The following is a 24,470-nucleotide window of genomic DNA, read 5'->3' on the forward strand; positions in this document are numbered from 1 at the left end:
TCTGCGCCTGATGACAGTCCCTAAGAGTTTTGTGCACATGTTGTTTAATCTGGTGGCAACAGCTGATTTCCTTTGTTTTCTTTCTCAGCTCTTCCCCGGAAGAGGGGTTGAAAGGGCTTGAGGGTACCCCACAGGGAGGAATTCCCAAGTGCGCCTTCCTAGGTTTTCAAAGGGGTTTTTGCACTTGGATGGTGGCAGCATCTACCCATCCAAGGTCAGAGAAAAGCTTTATCCTTGACCCACCCGGTGTTTAAGGTAAGTTATCCTGTTTAGGCCTATTTGACATTTTTTGGCCTTAATGATTAATCCTACCTCCCTTATGCGCTGGAAGACGGCTTGGAAGTGTTCTAGGTGTTCTACCCATGAATCTGAGAATATAGCCACATCGTCAAGGTCAGTGACTGCAAATTCCCCAAATCCAGCCAGAAGGTCTCTGGAAGGTGCAATTTGCAGTCTGAAAGGGAGCACATGAAATTCATACAGCCCTACATGGGTGAGGAAGGCTGACCTTTCCTTGGCTGGGTCATCTAGCAGCACTTGTTAGTACCTCTTATTTAAGTACCTCTTAGTTAAGTCTAAGATGGAGATGAATTGGGCAAATCCCAGTTTTTCCAATAGCTCATCTGTGCATGGCATTGGATAGTTTTCTGGGCGAGTTACACCATTTAGTTTACGGTAGTCCACACAAAAGCGGATTTCCCCATCTGGTTTGGGAACTAGAACCACTGGAGATGCCCATGCACTCTCAGAGGGGCCGATTACAGCCATCTGTAATATGTCCTTAATCTCCCTTTCTATTGCCGTTTTGACTTGCGGAGCCATCCGGTAGGGTTGGGCTCTAATTGGACAAGCATCACCTGTGTCAATGGAGTGGTAAGCCTGTTCTGTCCATCCTGGGGCGGCTGAAAACACTGGTGCGAAGCTGGTGCACAGCTCCTGGATTTGCTGTCGCTGCTTACGCCCAAGGGTCATGGAAAGACTCACCTCTTCTACGCCACTGTTGTTTTTTCCTTCATAGTAGACTCCTTCAGGCCACTCAGCATCAACTCTTTCCTGGGCTGTAAACTGGAGAACCTTGATTTCTTGGGAATAAAAGGGCTTTGGAGAATTAACATGGTATACTTTAGGTTTTAGGGTACGGTCTGGGAACGCTAGGAGGTAATTAACAGCTCCCAGGCACTCTCGGACCATAAATGGCCCCTCCCATGATGCTTCCATCTTATTGGCCTGGAGCGCTTTCTGGACCATGACTTGGTCACCCACTCTGAAAGAATGCTCTCTGGCATGTTTATTATACCAGGCCTTTTGCTCTTGTTGAGCATCCTGTAGGTTTTCTCAAGCAAGGGCTAGAGAGTCCTTGAGGGTGTTTTGCAGGTTGGTTACAAAGTCCAAAATGTTAGTTCCTGGAGAAGATGTAACCCCCTCTCATTGCTGCTTCACCAACTGTAATGGCTCCTTAACTTCGTGGCCATAAACGAGTTCAAAGGGTGAAAATCCCAAACTGGGAGGTGGAACAGCCCTGTAGGAAAGGACCCAGAATATCCACAGCTACATGTTGAAATGGAACCTCAATTATGGGGAGTGGCTGGAGAGGGGCCTTGACCTTGTCTTGAGGCTTTCCTACCCTCTGGCACACCTCAAGACCAGATACAGGTAGAAACGTTCTTGCCCATTCCCTCCCAGTGGAATGACTTCCCCAAATGGTCCTTGGTTCTGTTCACCCTAGCATGGCCACTAGGGTGATCGTTGGCTATGCTCAAGAGTTTTTCTCTATACTTAGTTGGAACTACCAACTGTCTTGGAGGATGCCAGTTCTCCTTGTGCCCACCAGAAAGGGTTTCCTAGTATAAAAGTCCTCCTACAACAAACCTGGACCTATTGGAAGAGCTGAGAGGTGGTGGGTCACTCCATGCCACTGTCCAAGCACCTTTGAGGCTTTAATCCGCTTTCTGCTCTGCCTGGAACTGCTCCCTTGATGCTGGAGACATTAGTTCCTTGCTAAGATTTGGACTTGGGCTTGGTCCGCCAGAAGTGATGCAGGTGATGCTTGTTTCATCGACTGTGAACTGCTCTTCGCTGCTACACTAGGTTGTATTTCAGGCTCTGGTTGAGCTTCTTCTGCTCGTTTAGCTGCTGCTGCTGCACATGCAGGCTCTGTGGCGCCCTTTGATGCTGGCTCCCCTGACTCTGGTGGGGTTGCAAGCATGGGCTCTGGTGCTGACTGCTCCACCAGTCCCAATCCTTGGGCTGGTTCTGGCTGGGTCCCAAGAACTGGATCTACAACAGCTGCCATAGACTTTGGTCTGGGATCTGGTTTCACCACCTCTGGCTGGGGTCCTGTAGGGGGCTCAGGAATGGAGTTAGGTGTGGAGGCCTGTTTAGCCTGGCTGCGGGTGACCATCCCCACCCTTTTTGTTAGCCTTACATGGTTGGCTAAGTCTTCTCCCAGTAGCATGCGAATGGGATAATCATCATAGACTGCAAAAATCCATATACCTGACCAGCCCTTGTACTGGACAGGCAACTTGGCTGCAGGCAAGTTAAAAGAGTTGGCCTTAAAGGGTTGCACCATCACTTGGGGAATTTGGGGTCCACCAGGGATTGGTGGATAGCTGACACCTGTGCTCCAGTGTCTCTCCATGCAGTAATCTTCCTTCTGCCCACACTCACAGTTTCCCTTCGCTCTGGGGGTATTTGCGAGGCATCTGGGCCTGAAGGCTCTTGTTGGGACCCCAGGCTGATGAGCTGCAGTCGGCTGGTGCTCTTGGGGTAGTTGGCCTTCACGTGCCCCAGCTCATTACATATGAAGAATCGCCCAGCTGATTGTGGGCTGGGGCGAGGTGGGTGGTTGGAGAGTAGAGTGCTGGGACGAGAGGGCATCTGGGGTTTCCCTGACTGTGTGGAGGGCTCCTCCTTGCGAGTTGGAGCCTTGGGCTGACTCCAACGGTGGGGTGTCGTCTCAGGTTGCTTCTTCTGGTATCCACACCAACTGCTACTAGCTTTCTTCTTCTCCACCACTTCCACCCATTTGGCTCCAATCTACCCCGTCTCGATCACAGTTTTGGGCTTCCCATCTAGGATGTACCTTTCTATTTCCTCAGAAATACCCTCTAAGAGCTGCTCCATCTGTATGAGGAGTGAGACATCTTCCAGAGACTTAACATTTGCTCTTGATATCCAGGCATCCCAATTTTTTAACAATGTGGTAGGCATGTCGGGAAAATGCCACATCTGGTTTCCACCTTAGGGCTCTGAACTGCCAACGGGCATGCTCGGGTGTTAGCCCCATCCTAATTTTGGCCTTTTGTTTAAAAAGTTCGTACTTGTTCATGTGTTGTTTAGGCATTTCAGCTGCCACCTTTGCTAAGGGTCCACTGAGTTGTGGCCTCAGCTCCACCATATACTGGTCTGGAGGGAGGTTGTACCCAAGGTAGGCACTTTCAAAATGTTCTAAGAAGGCCTCTGTATCATTGCCTACCTTGTATGTGGGGAATTTCTTGGAATGGGGAGCGGTACCTGGAGAAGGACTATTAGGACTACCTGATTGATCCAGCTTAGCCTTTTCCAAGTCTAAGCGCTTCAGCTCCACTTCCAAGCGCTTCACTTCTCTCCTCTGCTCCACTTCCGCCTCCAAGCGCTTCATCTCCAAATGCTTCGCCTCTCTCCTCATGTGCTTCCACCTCCAAGCGCTTCATCTCTAGGAAGAAATTCCTTTCTTCTGCAGTTAGAACTCAGTCTGGGTTAAGGGCATCCCTCCATCCTGGCACCGGGACCTCAGGAAAGTAAATGCTATCCAAAATTGGCCTGTCCCTAAGTCAAAGAAGCAGGTCTAATCCTTCTTGGGCTTGGTCGGGTATTACTGACGATTCGTACCACACTAGAGCCAAGTTGCCACCCCACTAACAGACCTAACCAGAAAAAAACAAACAAACAAACAAACAAACAAACAACCAACAACAGCCAAATGCAGTTCAGTGGATTGAAAAGTGTCAAAAAGCCTTTAAGCAGCTTAAGGCAGCCCTTACGTCTGACCCTGTACTAAGGGACTCAGACTTCAACCAACTGTCCGTCATAACCACAGATGCTTCCGAGCGTGGTGTAGGAGCAGCTTTAATGCAGGAATGACCAGATCAACAATTCCATCCGGTCGTGTTTCTCAGCAAAAAAAAACTTTCTGAGAAGGAAAGCCACTGGTCAGTCTCAGAAAAAGAATGGTTACGCCATTGTGTATGCTCTGGAGAAACTACGCCCATACATTTGGGGACGGAGTTTCCACCTGCAGCCTGACCATGCTGCACTGAAGTGTGAAAGGGCTTGAGGATACCCCACAGGAAGGAATTCCCAAGTGCGCCTTCCTGGGTTTTCAAAGGGGTGTTTGCACTTGGGTGGTGGCAGCATCTACCCATCCGAGGTCAGAGAAAAGCTGCAACCTTGGGAGTTTAATACATGCCTGGAGTGGCCAGTATTAAGTTTTAGAATCCTTGTGGGCCCCCACCTTCCACACTTGAAGTGCCAGAGTGGGGAATCAGCCTTGACACCATCGCTGAGGGGAATATCTGCCTCCGATGGCTAACAGTAAGAGTAAGCAGAAAACAGATGGCTCAGACATCTCAAACCAGGGGTAGCACAGTGCATTTGACAAAATTTTCATCTCTAAACCACTGGCTGAAGTGAAAAGGTATTCTGAATATTTTAGAAAGAAATTATCTTGTCGCTGCACATAAAATGGAATCTCTACAAAAATCTGTTTCCTTTCTAGCAAATAGTGAGTTTCTGTGAAACTGTCAACCTTTGAATTTCAAGTGTTTCCACAAAAGGAGTAGAGAATAGGGCATACTGAATTTGAGCTTAATGAAATAAAGGAAACTGCAAAAAAGACATCCAAACTTGTAAAATTACTTACTAAAAACAATTTTATTGAAGAGAAAACTGGAAACTTTAGAGAAACAAGTCAAGGTTCAACATATCCATATAATTCACAATATAGATTCTGAGCCTCAGAAGTTACAGAAAAACCTCACACCTAATATTCACAAACAGGATATTCATATGACCTAGTATACATGGAAAGAAGTTGTAAGGACTCCTCCGGCAAGCTCAAAGAAGAGGAACTGAGGCAGGACTACTGATATCCTGTCTGATATACATGATAGGGAATCAAACTGGAAAGCTGCAAAAGCCTTAAGAGTTATCTGAGACCTATTACATTGGAAAACGATCATATGAAGAGACAAGTAGAAAGTTACCTTATTCCCAGCAAAATTCCATGTTATTTTGAAAGAAAAATCATCCTCTGGATGGTAGTTCAGCTGATTTTTTGCTAGGAAAGATAATTTAAATCCAACAAAACTAGCTCTCCAGAGTTCTCAGAATGACAACTAACATGTTCATTTTAGTAACTGTCCCAGTGAACAGAGTGTTTGGATCCCTGTATACCAGGCTCAGTGGACAGATTTACTGCTTATGCTAAGGAAGCCCTTTTTCCTTTTTTTAAAATTATTTATGGTTATAAGATGATGATTTTTTACTGTGTACTTTACCATTAGTAGAACTTAAAGATTTGATCCACTATACCAAAATGATTATGTTCCCCCTTTTGGGCAAGAATGTTTGTGAAGGATTTACACAAATGAAAGCAAAGAAGATAGTAGAGGACTATCAGAAATAACTCCCTCTCCCTGAGAGATGGTGGGTGGAGAGGGGCAATGCAGGGATAGGGTGGAGATGTGGTCTTTAAGAACTGTGAAGACCTATTCATCAGGCTCTTTTCATCTTTAAATATTTTTATTTCTAATATAATCTCACTAGCCTACAGAAACGGCTTTCAGTTGTTTCATCATGGGTGAAATATTAGACCCAGGAAGAAATATAAATAATTATATACACAAAATCTATTTTCTATGCTTTTCTCTCCCAGTTGAAGTAAGGGACAACTGTAAAACAGCATAACTACAAATAGATGTAAAAGTTATTTCTCTGGAACTTAAGGTAGTAATTCAGCTAAGAAATCCTTATAGCCCACTCTTATTTTTTACCCAAGTGTGATTGAGAACCCACACAATTGCCCTGAATTAGCATTTGATTTAAGTTATGCAATTTTAGTTATCCAAACAAATGGAAAAAGATCTTGTTCTCCTCTCCTCACTGTCTCCATTAACTGCTGAAGTTAATACGGCAGTAGGCCTTTATTTTCTTCCAATTATTCAAAACAGATATTTTGAAAAATACACAACAAAAACACCACCAGGATTTCAATCACGCTTCCAAGGTCAGTATTTGTTTAGATTAAAAAACCCACTCAGGCCAGAGTCCTTGACACAAGCTCACTCAGTGTCTGAGATCTAGGTGATCACAAGCCTTGGGCTCTGTTCCAGCCATTAAGTTATTTAAAAGTAGCAGCTGTCAACACACAGCTGCAATGGAAAGAAAGAAATCACCTCTAACATTAGTAACTCCACACAGCTGTGGCTATCAGATTTAGAATCAAAAGAATCTTTAAAAAGCTAAGCCTTCCCCCCCCCCCCAAAAAAAACCAACAACAACAAAGCAATACCTTTCACTAAAAACAGCGTTTTTTAAAGTATGTATCAGACCACTATTTTAATATGTGCACTAGTGTTAATAAATACACAAGTCTAAAAAGCATATTGTAATGAAAAAAACATTTTGGTAAATAAAACTAATTTATTGAAAATACTTCCTTAATGAATGCAATATAAAACAGAATTGTGTATTCAGCAGTTTTGCTTACAATTCCCTACAATAACTTTACCCTACTTAGAACAATGCCTTTGTTCGGAGATGTACTTTAGAAAAACTGACAATACTAGATTTTAGAAAGAACTGTAAGCAAAACAAGTGGACACATTGTCAGACCAAGTTTTTCAACAAGGTTAAAAGGATTCTGAAAGATTACAATCTATGCATATAAAAGTTGTTAGAGATACTCATTTAAAAATGACCTAAATAAAACATGCTTATGTAAGTAAATTGGCCTTCCTAAACTCACACCAATAAAACCTTTTCACATCACACTATCCACATACATGGAGGTAATAGAATAGAATCAGACTGTATGGCTGGAAGGGATCTCCAGATGTCACCAAGTCTAGCCCCTGGAATCTGAGGCAGGACCAAGTTTATCTAAACCAGTGGTCTCCAACCTTTTTAAGCACAAGATCACTTTTTGAATTTAAGTACAACCCAGGATCTACCTCAAACAAAATGTAGAAACAACAGTAATTTCATAAACCCAAACACCCTTGCCCCGACCTTCTCCGAGGCCCCGCCCACTCTATCGCTTTCCCCAACCCTCACCCAGGCTTGGACAGGTGGTTGGGGTGCAGGAGAGTTTTTCAGAGGGTGGGAGGGGCTCCAGGCTGAGCCTGGGGCAGAAGGTTGGGGTGCAGGAGAAGGTTCAGGGTGCGGGCTATGGAAGGGAGTTGAGGTGCAGGAGGGGATTCAGGGTGCTGGCTCTGGGAATGGACTCAGGGCTCAGGCAGAGGGTTGCAGTGCAGGCTCTGGGAGGGGGCTGTGGCAGGGGTGCGGGCTCTAGGAGGGGATCTGGGTGCAGGGGGGGGCCTCCGGGCTGGGGTGCAGGGCTGGGGCAGGGGGTTGGAGTGCAGGAGGGGTTCAGGCTCCAGCCAGGCACCGCTTATCTCAAGCAGCTCCCAGGCAGCGGCACAGCAGGACTAAGGCAGGCTCCCTGCCTGCCCTGGCTCCGCGTCGCTCCCGGAAGTGGCCAGCATGTCCGGCAGTGGCTCCTGGGGGTGGAGTGGCAGGGTGGGGGCGGGGAGAAGAGAGGCAGGTGGCTCCGTGCGCTGCCCCCATCTGCAGGTACCACCCCTGTGGCTCCCATTGGCCACGATTCCCTGTTCCTGGCCAATGGGAGCTGCGGGGGTGGTGCCTGCAGGCAAGGGAAGCACACAGAGACCCCCTGCTCCCTTCCCCGAGAGGCTGCAGGAATGTGCCAGCTGCTTCCGGGAGCGGTGTGGGGCCAGGGCAGGCAGGGATGGCTGCAGAAGGGTTGGCAACCCTAGACTAAGATGGCAATCAACTGTCAGAGGCTCCACGATCGACCAGTCGATCACCATTTACTAGTTGGTGACCACTTATCTAGACCATCCATGACAGGTATTTGTCTAACCATTTCTTAATCTCCAGTGATGGGGATTTCACAAACTCCCTTGGAATTCTAAGCTATTACATAAATACCCTTAAAGTTAGAAAGTTTTTCCTAATATATAACCTAAATCTCCCTTACTATAGAGATTAAGCTCGTTACATTTTGTCCTGTCTTCAGTGGACATAGAGAACAATTGGTCACAGAGCTCTTGATAACAGCCCTTAACCTATCTGAAGACGTATCAGGTCCCCTTGAGGAAAAGACTGAACCCAGTTTTGTTAACCTTTCTTCATAGGTTGGATTTTCAAAATTTTTAATCTGTAGGCCTCACCAGAGCTGAGTAAAGCAGGACAGCTATCTCCTGTGTCTTACATATGAGGCAGTACTACCACCTAGCCAGTTATTCCCCATTTTGCAGCTGAGCATTTGATTTTTTTCTTTCTAAGGAAGTACTTTGCATAGGTCTTGATATTAATGTTAAATTATGTCTAGCATTAACTTTTAATTGCCAAACCTATACTCTGTCCACCATTCCAATATGGGACTTAGTCTAACTCCCTAATCATCTTTTAACAGGTGCTCCCCCCCCCTTTTTTTTTTTTAAGAAAGCGTCAGATAAGTGTTCCTTCCTTCCCCCCCAAATGGTAGAATTCCCACTCCCCTACCCACAATCTATTCTGGCGCCAAATTCAGGATAGGCAATATGAAAATATAAACCAGTGATAGGATTAAGGTCTAATCTTTCAGGATTCTGCAGGTCTAGAAATAGGAGCTTTATAAAATTAGATAGGGAGACTGCCAATTTCCCAATTGGGTGGGGAGGGCAGGGGAGAAGAGAGACACAGTTCTTGTTCTTAAGCCTAGAACAGGGGTGGGCAAACTACAGCCCGCGGGCCAGATCCGGCCCATCAGGGCTTTGGATCTGGCCCATGGGATTGCCATCCCTGTGGCACTGCGAGCCCCGCGCCACTGCTGGAAGCAGCCGGCACCACATCCCTGTGGCCCCTGGAGAAGGGAGGCAGAGGGCTCCGTGCGCTGCCCTCACCCCCAGGCACCACCTCCCGCAGCTCCCATTGGCCAGGAACGGGGAACTGCGGCCAATGGGAACTTCAGGGGAAGGCAGCATGCAGAGCCCTCTGGCCCCTCCCCTCCCCCAGAGGCCGCAGGGACATGGTGCCGGCTGCTTCCAGGAGCGGCGCGGTGCGGGACCAGGGCAGGCAGGCAGGGAGCCTGTCTTAGCCCTGCTACGCACCACTGCCATGCCAGAGCTGCTCCAGATAAGTGGTGCCAGGCCGCACCCCGAACTCCTCCTGCACTCCACACACCAACCACCTCCCCTGAGCCCCCTGCTGCACTCCACACTTCTATCCCCTACCACACCCCCCTGCATCCCAACCCCCCTGCCCTGAGCCCCCTTGTACATCCCACACCCCTCCTGCATCCCAACCCCCCTGCCTTGAGCCCCCTTGTACATCCCACACCCCTCCTGCACCCCAACCCCGTGCCCTGAGCAAAAAAGTTTGCCCGCCCCGGCCTAGAACGTCCCAAGGTAACAGATTTAGAAGTCATAGCATTTTTATGAATTTTAAAAAGCTATTTTAGATCATATTTAAAGGACTTAATATTCCTTTTGCTATAAACCCTGTACAGTAGTTGGACTCTTGGTAATGAAGATACACAGCTTTATAGGCAGCAGACACAAATAATAATTCCAATCAAAGTTTTTGAAACTCTGAAAACTAAAATATTTTAAATATATGTGGCATATGCAGAATATATAATGATTTGAAATAAAAGATTTAAAATCCTTTTAACTGCTTTGCACCACTCTGCTGGCACAAAGCACCTGGAAAGCTGTATTAATCAGCTCCCTGATACACCCCTGTACAAGTAAAATTACACTTTTTCCTTCTGACTCCCTAGCAGGGGGTACTTCTATGAGAGAGTTTGACAAGGACATCCCTACACCCTAGCATTATCCAGTTTCTATAATGGCCCCTAGGAGTTTTGAACACCTTCAGTGTAATTGTCAGTAGCTTCCAAGCTATTTTAAGTAGTGCCAAGGACTGAACTGGCCCCAGGATCAGGCAAGTACACCACTCTATCTCCATCCTTCCTCAGGTTGAGTGTATTCTAGCTGCAGCGGAGGATGTAGACATTTATCATTGTGAGTATAGGATGATCTGCATTATTTATGAATGGGCAAAATGGTTATCCCCAAAACTCATGTTGATAAAACCTTTATGCTGTATCACACCATACCACATATTAACTATCCACATATGCACATATTCAAAACAAAAAGCACTTTAAAAAATCCAGTCTGATCTGTGAACAAGAATTCACTAATATTTAATGTGTTCCTTTAAATCCTTCATTCTGTGGAAGATGAATTGATATCCCTAAAATCCTTGGTGAAAGCTCCTTGTTTATATCAACTTAGAGGGAAGTAAAATGAATAGTATCTGTCCAGTGCATGCTACTTACCAGTGAGAGCACAAAATTGAGAAGGGCTGTCCCACTATAGAAGAGGATTGTCACTAATGTCGTTACTGTGGTGAAGAGAAGGCTCACATTACGACTCATCACTATCCATAAGGACTCCAGAATCTGAAAAGGAAAAGAAAGAAAGAAAAAGTCACTACTTTGATTAAAATTATCTAAAATATAGATGTGGTCAGAGAATGATTTCTCCCTGCAACAAACCTGCAAAGACTAATTCTGTTTTAAACAAGACAGTTTTTGGTTTTGACAAAAATCTAAGATTTTTCATTTAATCATCCCTTTTGTCAAAAAGCTATTTTCCATCAAAATGTTGTAATGGATTTTTTGACAATTCTAATAAAATACATAATTTTGATACAAAAGACTGTGTGAAGACATCAATTCTTACTAGGAAGACAGTAAAAAGAACAGGAATACTTGTGGCACCTTAGAGACTAACAAATTTATTAGAGCATAAGCTTTCGTGGACTACAGCCCACTTCTTCGGGTGCATACAGGAAGACAGTGTTATTTACTGTTTATTGCTGCTAGTTTTATTACAATCAGTGAACTTTGTGGAAAGAAAAAAATTTCATCCTTTCCTCAAAAGTAGGTATGGCAGTTAAGTCAGAAAACATGCTGCAGTAACATTACAAAGCTAAATTCAAATAAAATAGTGTAATTTTCTTCAACAGAGTTAAAAATAAGTTCCATATTAACTGGGGCTATTTAATTTTCTGACTTGTTCATTCAATTAACTCAATACAGAAGTTATGATTTTGTGTAAAGGTACATTACTAAGTTATATTAGGTGTGGACAGTAAACTACAGTCCACAACATAAAATCAGTAAGTGCTATTTTGGGAGAACTGGCTGACTGCTTACTAGTTGCAGGTAGCATCGGAGAGATTGGTTTTGAGACGGTTTAAAAAAAAGTGATAGACTTAGTACAAGCAGGTTGTTCCAATTAACTTGCTCAGTGGCAGAGAAGTCCAAAAAAAGATAGCACAGAGCAGGGAAGTACAGAAGGTAAAACTGAGCGGAAATAAACTGAAGTAGTAGTAAGAACTACGACAAAGGTAGGAATTTTGAAGATAAGGACAGCAATTTTTCAGTTGACACTGAAGTTGGTAAGGATACAGTGATGTATAGAGTGTGCATGCACAGGGTGTGGAAACACTAATACTCACATTTTAGATTACAGTTTTTGGGAGGTCCTAAAAAGGGAATTGCAGTAATCAAGGTAAGAACTTACAAATGCAAGAATGAGCAGTGCTGAGATAGTGACGGATGCAGGATATGCCACAAAGGCTAAAGAAAGCAGACTGAGTTTACCATTGTAAAGATACAGGTGAGTTTATACTGAAGGATTACTTCAACACTCAGAGGTAAATAGAATGTCGGGGTAAAGAATGTTAAGACACAGAAGTCATTCAACAAAGTAGCAGGTTAAGTCAAGAAAAGCACCCAGTTAACCTGGATTTGGTAATAGGAAATTTAGGTGGGAGGCCAATTTTCATTTTTAGGTCAGAGGCATTAGTCCATCAATGCAATCAGAGTATTATTTTTTTTTTTAAGTGGATGCCAGCAGCTTGTCTGGCAAAACAGAAAATTAAATATCTTGTATTAAATAGAAAAATTTTGGTTGTCTTTGGCTGTTGGACAATGGCTTCTTTTGCCGTGCCTACAATGAGGTCAGATTCTGGAAATTAGAGGAAGTGGAGGTAAGCAAAGGAGGACACTGGTGTAAAACGAAAACATCAAGAAGTGCAGAGTAATGGCTGTGATACTACTGAAGACATTCACATTCTGATCCAAAATTGCATCAAACTCTTTGCAGTGCATGATGAAATTACAAATCAGGTGAGGAAAGGAACTAATAGGGTTGAAAAAACAGATTTTAAAATCTAAGTAATAGTTACTAGAAAATGTGTTTAGTGGTTTCAGCATTAATAATTTTCACTCACCTAGTCTACTGATTAGTCATAAAATGAAAAATTTAGCTACGCAATTGGTCTGAGTCTCAATACTTCTATATAGTACATGAAGTTATTCACAGCTTCGTCAACTCTTGACTGGACTACAACACTTTAATATACCTGGGCATGAAGCCTTCAGTACAAGCTAACTGGTACACAGACTGTTGCAGAATGTCACCTCACCAACACTGGCTATTGCGAATACCTCCTGTCTTCTGCTTCCTACACTGACTTCCCAGAGAGTATCAAATTAAGTTCAAGGTCTCAGTTCTTATCTTCAAGGTGTTCAATGGCTTGGGCCCCGGGTATCAAGATGAAGACCATGGTTGACAGCTTCACTCCTCTGTTACAATGGTACTTTCTACAATAAGCATAAAACTTGCCTGTGCAGAAGAACAGAGTGCTTTCTAATGCCAGCCCAAGATCATGGCATTAACTCCCACACGAACCATCACAAACCTCACCACCTTGTGCTTTGCAGTTAGAGCAGATTTCTTTGATCTTGCCTTCTCTAACATACTGCAACAGGTTGCTAAATATATTATATAAAACATTACAAAACAAATTACTCCACTGCACACTTCTCTCCCTGGGAAGAGAGAGAGTACAAAAATGTGGTAGATATTAGTCACATTTTATGCACTACTGGAAGGCCGTCATATACTATAGTGATGACAATGGCATAAAAACCTATATAGAAGCTTAAACAATGCATGCCATTAACTTAAAGAGAATTGCTATGCATGAATAGTTTCTTCCCCAGGCAGGGACTAGTACACCAAGTCAGAACCCACTGTGTATATTCATATTCAATTAATAAACTCCCAAAATTAGAGTTCGTTATTTAATTCGAGTTATTTAATAGGAATTCAACCCTCTCCCCCAAGCTATTTTACATCATACTCTAAATTTACAAATAATGGCAAAAGGAGGTTTATAGTAGAAACCAGGTATTGGACTTTGTGCAAAATATTGGGCAGAGATATATTATGCTGTAAATGAAAGGAAAATGTAGAAGGAAAATATAAATCTGCCCTGGGGAAAGTTGGGGACAGTAAGTCTACCAAATAAACCTGTGCTACTATAGTGACCATTTGTCTTGGGTGATTATAGTTCAATTCTGCGGGTCTAAATAAGACTTCTTCCTTCAGGAAAGCCAGCTGACATCAGTAGAATTAAGACTTCCCTATTCTGCAAGGTCTGGACTGCTAACCCAAGGGTTTTGACAGTGAGACTTGGATTACTTTCATATCTCAATTGCTCTATTTAGATTTTGAGAAAAGCACAGACAATCTTGCAGCATCAGGTCCTTTGCTGGGAGAGGGATTGTTTTCAGCATAACTTTGAAGTTTGAGAATGAGGAAGGGCTGGTATCTAGCTTACCCCTCAAAAGGTGACACCCCTTAAAGAGAGATAAACATTAACTCACAAAAAAGTCACTTTACCATGGACAAAGCCAGAGGGCCCTTTGGATTATTACTAAAGAACAGTTCATATGAACTGTAAAACTGGACAATTCCTTAGCAACAGTTTTCAGGGCTACAACAGACATCAGGATATTTAACAACTTGAGGTATCCTTTGGACAATAGAATTGGATTGTAGAGCCCAACTCAAGTTGGAACATATATACCGCTCAGGTCCATGAATTGCAAAAAACAGCTAAAGAAACCAAAATAGGTGAAGCTTACTGAAAGTTTTAATAGAGAGTGCCCTCTGTCTTCCTGACCAGAATATCTTTGAAGAAGATACTAACTGCTAGTGTAATGATGGATGACTTTGTGAAAGCAGCCAAGGATCGACCCTAAGGAGATATGAGCCAGGTCTCTCACATCACCTGGAAAGCTGCAAGTGTTTATTCATAGGTTTAGGAAGGCCATTTTACTCTCAAGGATCCCAGCATGAATTAAAAAAAAATAAAAAAGAGAAACAGACCAGGAGTGTCTCTTCTTTCTGAATAATTCAGATAAAGAAGCGAGGATTTTCCTTTTTCAGAGGTTGACTCTTAACCATCTGGCTATATATTTCATAAGCAAGGACTATTTGTTCGACAAACTGTCTTAAAGAAATCAGGTACAGAACCTGAGGCAGGAATCAGAACCTCTCCCTTCTCCCTGTCCATATCAATGGTGGGAAGGAGTAGGACTACAGACAGCGATTTTTACTTACCTTACAACAAACGGATCACTGGAAAATGGGTCTGTGCTCCCACTTCTACTCCTGAATACAGGGTACAGCTCAAGGTTGAAACACAATGGAAACTCAGGCTCTAAAGCACTTAAGCTGCTTTTGAAAAATGAGACTTTGGCCATTTTGTAAATTTTATCTTTTATCTTAAACATTTTGGTAATATAGATTAAAGTAGCAAGTTCTCTCTTTAAAAAAAAAAGAACCTTCTTTGTTCAATATTTAACAGCATTTTATATTAAAATGTAATAAATGCCTATAAAAGGTCAAATTTTTAAGCCAAGCATATGAAATTTCAAGAAGTATACTAGTCCTTTTGAGCTACATTTAGTATTATACTGCCATTTAGCTAACAAGTTGATGTTATACCAACGTGCATTATAAATAAAGAAGCATACTGAACTTCCAATCATAGTATACTTCTTCCTCTGAATTGTACATTTTGGGGCCTATTATGGTAGTTTTCTCAGCAAGTAACAACAGAATGAGCTACAACTAATGCTCCTAAATAATTTACATACCCTATAACTGTCTTTTCTGCTTTTAGGGCTATTGTCCCTTCTCTTACCAAAGAGGATACTTCATATTCATTAAGACTCCAATGGGTGAGAAAGTAAGTTTACTTACTACTAAATAGAGTTTGACAACATAGCATCTGCACATTCATACCTTTAGGATGTGCCCAGTCTTATCTGCAGAGCTTTGGGATCTTTTAGGGTATGTCTACATTGCAATTAAAAACCTGTGGCTGGCCCATTCCAGTTGACTTGGGCTTATGGGGCTTGGGCTCAGGGCTGATTAATTGTGGTGCAGACACTGGGGCTCAGGCTCTAATATGCTGTGAGAGTCCATCTACACTGTAATTAAACAGCCCCACAACCGCAGCTCTGTGAGCCCGCGTCAACTGGCCAGCTGTGGGCTTCGAACTGCAGCGTAGACATACCCATAGAAATCTAGTGGTTTTTTTTTCTTCTCTCTCTCTCTCTCCTTTTCTTAAAATGGTTTGAAGAATTATAGGTTTGTTGTTTAGGAATTTACTGTTACTTTTAGCATTAGTGCCCTACTGCACATTTAAGAGTGCCAGGTTAGTGCTGGCTTACCGTAAATTTTCAAAGCTGGGCTGCAGCCTAAAAGTTTGAAAATGCAGAGACCATCTCAAAGAAGAAAAAGTTTAAGCTACGGCTGCTGCTCCTTGCCAATTCATCTGCTAGTGAGTTCCTAGCTTCCCTAGCAAAACTCTTCTGCTACTGAATAATTAATCATCAGCTAAATAAAAGGCTTCCACTACCTTTTTTTTTTTTTTTTTAAATGGAGATATCCTATCTCCTAGAACTGGAAGGGACCTTGAAAGGTCATCAAGTCCAGCCCCCTGACTTCACTAGCAGGGCCAAGTACTGATTTTGTCCCAGATCCCTAAGTGTCCCCCTCAAGGATTGAACTCATAACCCTGGCTTTAGCAGGTCAATACTCAAACCACTGAGCTATCCCTCCCCCCCATACCTGCCTGCCTCCCTCCCTCATAACTTTAATATTTCAAAAGTACTACTGCATACTAGGTTAAGTCAACATCCTTACCTCAGCAGTATTGGCATTAAGAAACAAAAATGTTTATTATGTCCAAGTATCAATGCTCTAGTGGCACACAATCACATTTTCATCTATTTTAATAATATTTATGCAAGGGGTCGTGTACACAGGAGCCAGCAAGGGAATGCTGTCCAGAAAGGACACAGTTAGAATTTATAGCATCACACTATGCTCAACAGTCTAATGTACATCATAAAGGACATGAGTGTGGAGAGAAGGGACAGGTGTTTCCTATAACTGAGGATAAATTGTGAGTCCATGGCTACAAACAGGAAATCAAGTCAATTGTGGGACTCTTTTTCCTACTGCAAAACCAAAACTGAAAAGAAAATAAATTGATGTAGCTGGAAACTGTGTGGCTGTTTTCTAAAAAACTTATTTTTAGGTTTCAGCCCTTGAAAATATTTATCCTTTTCCTCATTAAATTCATTGTCATTCTATTTTATTCAGGTTACTATAGCACCCCCATCACCATGGTATCCAAGCACTTTCCAGCAATGCATTAAGTGACATGAGTAGCACCTTCAAGTGTAAAGCAACAGAGAGTCCTGTGGCACCTTAAAGACTAACAGATGTATTGGAGCATAAGCTTTCGTGGGTGAATACCCACTTCGTCAGACGCATATTCACCCACAAAAGCTTATGCTCCAATACATCTGTTAGTCTTTATGGTGCCACAGGACTCTGTGTTGCTTTTTACAGATCCAGACTAACACGGCTACCCCTCTGATACCTTCAAGTGTATTTCCTTCTCCACTTGTGTTGCTAGGTGGGAAATTGCACATGGATAAAAAAAAAAGTGTGCCACGCATTTTTATTTATGAAGGGCAAGGTCAAAGAAATGTGCCTCATGCATGCATAAGTCAATTTAAGGAAAGGGTTAAACAAATCATTTCTGTAAAGTGAAAAAAAGGTTCACTGAAGTAACTTTCCCTTGAGTTACTTCATCCTGCTCCATATTCAGGAGTCAAAACTGTAACATCTTTAGAAGCACAAGGTATAAGGAACAAATACATACCTACTGGTCCATGGCAAGAGGTGCCTCCGGGGAAGTGTTAGTTTAAATTACCTCCACAAGAAATGCTGAAGGTTATCAGACAAGTTATTTTTGGAGATATATAAACAATAATGTACAGATTTTTTTGTTTGTTTTATAGTGATCAAGTCAAGAACTTAAGAAGTGCCTGCACTGTAGTAGCGATTCTGTATGTTAACCATTCCTGACCTAATGCACCATTTGAGTGTAAGTCAGTTGCTTCAGTATGGACTGGTTTCAATGCTATATATTTTTTTTTCTTCAAGGAGGTGAGAGGACCAGTGCATTAATTCAGGGAACCACACAGTGTAAAATATTGATTTCATTCTTCACAGAACTTTCACAAAGAATAAGCTGCTTTCAAAACAATGAATAATAATTTGGAAAAACGAGACCAAGGAACCTGCCTCTCAACCTCTTGATCGATATTTCCTTCAACTATGACCTAAATAGACTGAATTTTTAAACAAAAAAATAGTTGTTTTGGGTCAAACATTAAATTGTTAGTCTTATCAAAAACCTTTTAACTCTGTTTTTGCCACATTAGAATTTTTCAACTAAGCTAAAAATATTTAGTTTTGTAACTATACACAGGATTTATTTTCTTATTAGGAGCTTGAAACAAAGATACAGGCCATTTTATTTCAATGTCCTTGCTTTCTCCTCGGTGATAGGCAAGTGGTAAAATTTACTTCAAACAAAATTGTAGTGATCAAAAAAAGATAAGAAAGGAACTGTCACAGAAATGGAGAAGTACGCATTTATTAGAAAGGGGGTGAAACAAATGAACCTTTGACCAGAAAAAAAATCACTTCTCGTCAAATAGAGATTCATATTAATTATCTCCAAGAAAGAGTGAAAAGATTAAGGTTTACAGAAACTAAAACATTTAAAACTAACCTGCAGACCACACAGTTATCTTGCAACAATTATATCTATTGGGAGGGGACAGGTTGAAGGTCGAAGAGATTGTATTAATATGGATACTGAGAGTAGGAGAGTATTTACTGATCATAATCCATTATGTTTGCTACTTTGCTGATGTGGAAGATTCACAACTGGTGTGACAACAGATCCTCAGATAATACTTGAATAGTTCCTTTTGCCTCTATAACTTTTCATGCATTCTTGAGTACTGTGTTATCTTGAAGGGTGAAAATCACATTAGATGTTCAGATCAGTTTACAAGAGAGTATTAATGAATAGTTTAATTGATAAAAAAGATACATACTGAAAGAAATGTCTCAATGTTCTCATGAACAAATGAAGCAATATCCTGCCAGTCCAGAATGTCACCCAGCCAGCTGTTCTGACGATTTATATGCAGCTTGTGTCCTTTGTGTCTTCCAGAATGCGTTACATTCTGAAAAATAAAGCAACAGATTTAAGATAGAAATTAAATCTTAGCAATTTACATAGAAAAGTAAGCTACTGGGACTTGATTTAGAGAGTGCATGTCCACTATGTGGCTTAGATCTATTTTCATTTGCACAAGACAGTTTCTACTGCACTTTCACAAATATTTAAGTTTTTATCTATTTGTTTTCCCTTATTAGCTGTTAAACATGTACCTTGAAAATCTAACCCAGAATGCTTTTTAATAATTAAAATAATCTGTTACATAAGTTTAGGAGGAACAGAGTTCCTCCTATGTGGAAAATGGGTTTAATTGGACTGATTCTCAGCAGATTAGCGAGACCATCCTTTCCCCTGGAGTGCAATTCTTGTACTCCAGAATCTAAGCTTTCATCTAAAAACTGTATCAAGTCTCCAGCCCACGTGGTTGAGAAGAAAATCTTCAAAAGAACATAAGAATGGCCATACTGGGTCAGACCAAAGGTCCATCCAGCCCAGTATCCTATCTACCGACAGTGACAAATGCCAGGTGTCCCAGAGGGAGTGAACCTAACAGGTAATGATCAAGTGATCTCTCTCCTGCCATCTATCTCCACTCTCTGACAAACAGAGGCTAGGGACACCATTCCTTACCCATTCTGGTGAATAGCCATTAATGGACTTAACCGCCATGAATTTATCTAGTTCTCTTTTAAACCCGGTTATAGTCCTAGCCTTCACAACCTCCTCAGGCAAGGAGTTCCACGCGTTGACTGTGTGCTGTGTGAAGAAGAACTTCCTTTTATTCGTTTTAAACCTGCTGCCCATTAATTTCATTTGGTGGGAACAAGTAAATAACTTTTCCTTATTCACTTTCTCCACACCACTCACGATTTTATACACCTCTATCATATCCCCCCTTAGTCTCCTCTTTTCCAAACTCAAAAGTCCTAGCCTCTTTAATCTCTCCTCATATGGGACCTGTTCCAACCCCCTCATCATTTTAGTTGCTCTTCTCTGAACTTTTTCTAATGCGAGTACACCTCTACCCTGATATAACACGACCCGATATAACATGAATTCAGATACAACGTGGTCAAGAAGAGGGAGAATGGAGATGAACAAAGAACAACAAGTAGGGGGATATTTGGGATAGGAATAGGGTGCATACAGAGCCCTTGGCACTGGGGAGAATGAGGGATCCTGGTAAGAGAAAAGGGAAGAACAGAGGGCCACAGAAACCTGACGGGGAGATTGGGGCACTGGCAAGGAGTCCCTGAAGCAGAGGAGGATGGCAAACAGAAGAATGCAAGGAACCTTACTGCAAGCAATAAGCTCAGTCAACATACATTATGAAATGTGTAGCCCCCAAGTAATATTGTGATCCCAGGTATTAGTACTCTGTTTGTAATTCATTCCAACCAATCTGCCAGGCATAAATGCAAGCCTTACTGCTCTTTAAGAATCTGGATCATCCCTAGAGTCTCTTTAAAAATATATGTACATTTGTTTCCCTCCAATCCTCTGAAGCACTATCTGTTTTTAATGAAAGATTGCATATTTTTGTATATCATTTTATACTTAAGCTCTTTCAGAATACTTGGATGTACACCATGTGGGACTGGTGACTTACTGCTCTTTGAATCAATAATTTGTTCCTGTATCTCTTCTTATGGCACTTCAGTTACTAATAGTGCTTTATCTTTTTTACCAGATGAGCAGATACAGAATAGATATCTCTAACATCCCCTGGATTGAAGAGTGATGCAAAGAAATCACTTAGGAGTAGAAGGACATTGCTTAAAAACTAACTGCTTCCTTTAACCTCTGGTGATCCAGTCAACCCACTGATTCTCCCACAGGCTTTCTATTTCTGATCTGATTAAAGAATATCTTGTTTAATTTTTACTCCTTTAGCTCTTGGTTCTTCAAAATCCACTTTGGCCCTTACTGCCCTCTCATATATTACTTGCTGTAATTTATGCTCCTGTTTATTGGCTTCACTGGATTACTGTTTGGCTCAAATCGTCTCTTGAATCTTGCTATTTATCCAAATTGGTTTATTTCTTGCCTTCCTGGTTGGTTCCCTTTCTCCGTGAGCAGTATGCATATCTTCTGAAACTCACTTACTGATTTTTTTTTTTTTAAAGTAGCATTATGATGCGGAGCCAGTGAGGGTTAAGCAATCAGCAAGCTGGTTGACCTGAAAGCAACCCGTAAGGACATATTAGAAGAGTATTGAAATGGTAAACAGGGCCATTCCTTGTAGATAATTATCAAAGCCATGTTAAGTACTAGAATCTGGACATGTAGGCCTGTATTGTTAGAGAATTAAGAATAGATACTAGTTAGCCTCAAAGTAGCACCCTGGAACCCCCATATTCACCACTGTCACATAATTGATATGTTTTGTATAAAGTACGTCTTGTGAGGTATCATTTTGTAAGTCTTGATTTGTTGACCAATATCCTGTTGGATTGTATGTAAAATTATGAGGTGCATATATGTTAGTGAAATATGTTGTGAAGTTGGGAACACCCACAACCAGCCTTTCAGTTACAACAAAGCAGTAGCCATCAATAGCCAGTAGTTAATAGCACAAACACACAACCCACTATCACAGAGGCGGAGGAGACAATGTACACAATAGACACTGCTTGACCAATGGGGACTGCCTGACCCCCTACCCCCACCCCCCAATGTCACAGCAAGGATCTTTCTAGCAGCTGGAAGAAGGTATAAAAAAAGAGAGACATTGGCATCAATACTTAGCTTCTCTTCCCCCTCATCTCAACACCTGGAAGCATGTGTGAAAGACAAAGATTTTGAACTGGAGAAGTTTGGTCTCAGGCTGGAATAAAGTGCCAGCCTGTGTATTGAGGAACTGTAACCTGCTAGTACCATCTGTCAGAGTGAGAAACACTGTTTGAGTCAACTCTTGCTTAGACTTACAGGTTAGGATTTAGAATGCATGTTTACTTTTTATTTTCATAAGGTAACTATCTGTGACCTTTATGCCGATCACTTATCACTTAAAATTTCTCTAGTTAATCTGTTTTATATTTTACCTAAAACAGTGTGTTTTGGTTGAAGTGCTTGAGAAATCTCATCTCAGTTTACAAAGGCTAGTGTGTCTCCACTCCACATTGAGGGAGTAGCAAACTACTTAATGAACTTGCACTGCCCAAGGGAGCCTTGAGCAGTGTAAGACGATACAGTTCTGGAGTGTAGGGCTGGAGCTGGGGGGAAATTGGCTGAAGCCTCTCTATTGTTGGCTCAGGAGTGGCTGAGACATCATTAATGTAACTCAGTTGGGTGTGTTACCTATTCTTCATCCAAGAAATGCCTGCGGTGATCATTTGCTATCAATAGGCTTATCCACTGAACTTAAGCTATAATTTAAATAAAGTTCCAGGCCTGATCCTTGCTATCTCAGATCTGCTTAAACTTTGACAGGGAAAGTCTAAGCCTGAAAGACTGAGGTCTCCAGGTCTACTCTGGATTAACCTTGCAATTTCTCATAGTAGAGTTTGAACAAACTCTGCACAGACTGCCTATTGGACTATAACGGGGGTGGGCAAACTATGGCCCACGAGTCACATCTAGCCCATCAGACCTTTTAATCTGGCCCTCGAGCTCCCGCTGGGGAGCAGGAACAGAGGCTTGCCCTGCTCCACACAGGCATTGGGTCCGCGCAGCTCCCGGAAGCAGTGGCAAGTCCACCCCTACGGATCCTACCCATAGAGGCAGCCAGGGGGCACCATACGTTGCCCCTGCAGCTCCCATTGGCCAGGAACCATGGCCAATGGGAGCTGCAGGGATGGCACCTGTGGACAGGGCAGCGTGCAGAGCCGTCTGGTTGGTGCCGCACTTCCACATAGGAGCCGGAGTGGGGACATGCCCCTGCTTCTAGGAGCTGCTTGAGGTAAACGCTGCCCGGAGCCTGCATCCCTGACCTCCTCCAGTGCCCTAACCCCCTGCCCCAGCCCTGATCCCCCTCCCACCCTCTGAAACCCTCGGTCCCAGCCCAGAGCACCCTCCTGCACCCCAAAGCCCTCATCCCCAGCCCCACACCAGAACCCTCACCCCAACTCCCTGCCCCAGCCTGGAGCCCCCTCCCACAACCTGAACTCATTTCTGGCCACACCCTGGAACCCATACCCCCAGCCCAGAGCCCATCCCCCTTGCACACCCCAATCCCCTGTCCCAATCCCCCTACCACCCTCCGAACCCCTGAGTTCCGGTCCAGAGCACCCTCCCACACCCTGAACTCATTTCTGGCCCCACCCCAGAGCCCTCACCCCCAGCCGGAGCCCTCACCCCCTCCTGCACTTCAACCCCCCAATATCGTGAGCATTCACAGTCCGCCATACCCAGATGTGCCCTCAGGCCAAAATGTTGGCCCACCCCGGACTATAACCTTTTAAATTAATTCCAGAAGTATTTTACTAATCAGTAGCCTCACCATCTCTGCCATGAAACAGACCTAAGAACTTTATTCACATCTGTATGTATAATTCTCTCTCTTTCTTTTATTTTTTTATTAATAAATCTTAGATTTAGTTAATAAGAATTGGCTGTAAGTGCGTATTTGGGTGAGATCTGAAATATTCACTTACGTGGTGGGTAATGTGTCCGATCTCTTGGGATTGGTAGAACTTTATACATCATGAATAAGGTTCTTAGGCTTGGCTCTCTGGATGGGAGCCAAAGGCTGGATTGCTTAAAGGGAACTGTATTTTGGCTTCTTGGTAACCAATAAGGTATTAAGGAAGCGGTTTGGTTACTAGCTTGGTGAAATCTAATTTACTCCTGAGGGCATTCTACGCCAAAAAATTAAAAATCCTGCAAGTTTTGTCAATAAATAAATGCAGAGGCTGCAGCATGGCAGTGGGGAGCACAGGCAGGTGGGAAATCACCCTATACCCCCCCACACTCCAGGGACACAGACTCAGCCGTCAGGCTGCACCTGACTGACACAGCACAAGGCCTGGGCCTGCCCCAGAAACACCCTGGGGCCCTGCCCCTCTGTGCCAGGTAGGCTCAACCAGGCAAGATCCAAGTGTGGAGGGTCTCAGTGGGGGGGGGAGGGGGAATCCAAGTGTGGGGTGAGAGGATTCTGTGTGGGATAGTCTGGGTGCTGACAGCTCAGTGGGGGGGATCTGGATGCACAGAGGCTGGTTGTGGGGGAGGGGGGTCCCAATTGCAGGGGCAATGGGACTCTGCAAGGGCTCCAGGTGAAGGTGGTTGGGGCTCAGCGAGGGAGTCTGGGTACTGGGGCAGTGGGGGTCTGGGTGCAGCTAGGTGGGGGGGGGGGTCAAGTGGCATGCGGGTCTGGATGTGGAGGCTCAGGGTGGTGCAGGAGGTGGGGCATCAGAGTGGGGTTTGAGTGCAGGGAGTTCAGTGGGGGGTGGTCTGAGGGTGGGGGTCCGGAGGCATGAGATCTGGGTGCCAGGGGCTCCAGATGCGGGGGTTGAGGTTCAGTGGGGTTAGGGTATGAAGAGCTTAGGGAGTTCTGGATGTACCGGGTGAGGCTTGGCAGGGAGGTCCAGATGCACAGTGGTTGGGGGAGCAGCTCCCTCTACAGTGACCCCTCCCCACACAGCTGAGGAGCGATGGGGGCAGGAAGCAGGGGAGGATGCTGAGCTTCCTGCAGCTGGAGGAGGTTTCTGGGGGTGGGTCTGACATAGCCACAGCCACTCCTAGCAGGGCAAGAGGAAATCCCATCCTCTCCTGCC

At 43.4% G+C, this 24,470-nt stretch overlaps 1 protein-coding gene across 2 annotated transcripts in view; it reads right to left on the bottom strand.

Annotated features, from left to right (window-relative positions):
• Window positions 1-24,470, bottom strand: part of TMEM245 (transmembrane protein 245) — a 133,567-nt gene that overhangs the window by 41,778 nt on the left and 67,319 nt on the right. For both annotated transcript variants that reach the window (XM_042842210.2, XM_005296564.5), the window contains 2 exons: window positions 18,629-18,760; window positions 10,613-10,735 (listed from right to left, as the gene is read on the bottom strand). In XM_042842210.2, the coding sequence (XP_042698144.1) occupies window positions 10,613-10,735; window positions 18,629-18,760 (255 nt within the window). The remainder of the gene's footprint in view (window positions 1-10,612; window positions 10,736-18,628; window positions 18,761-24,470) is intronic.

This window comes from Chrysemys picta, chromosome 2, assembly GCF_011386835.1.
Source record: "Chrysemys picta bellii isolate R12L10 chromosome 2, ASM1138683v2, whole genome shotgun sequence".
NCBI classification, from domain to species: domain Eukaryota; kingdom Metazoa; phylum Chordata; order Testudines; family Emydidae; genus Chrysemys; species Chrysemys picta.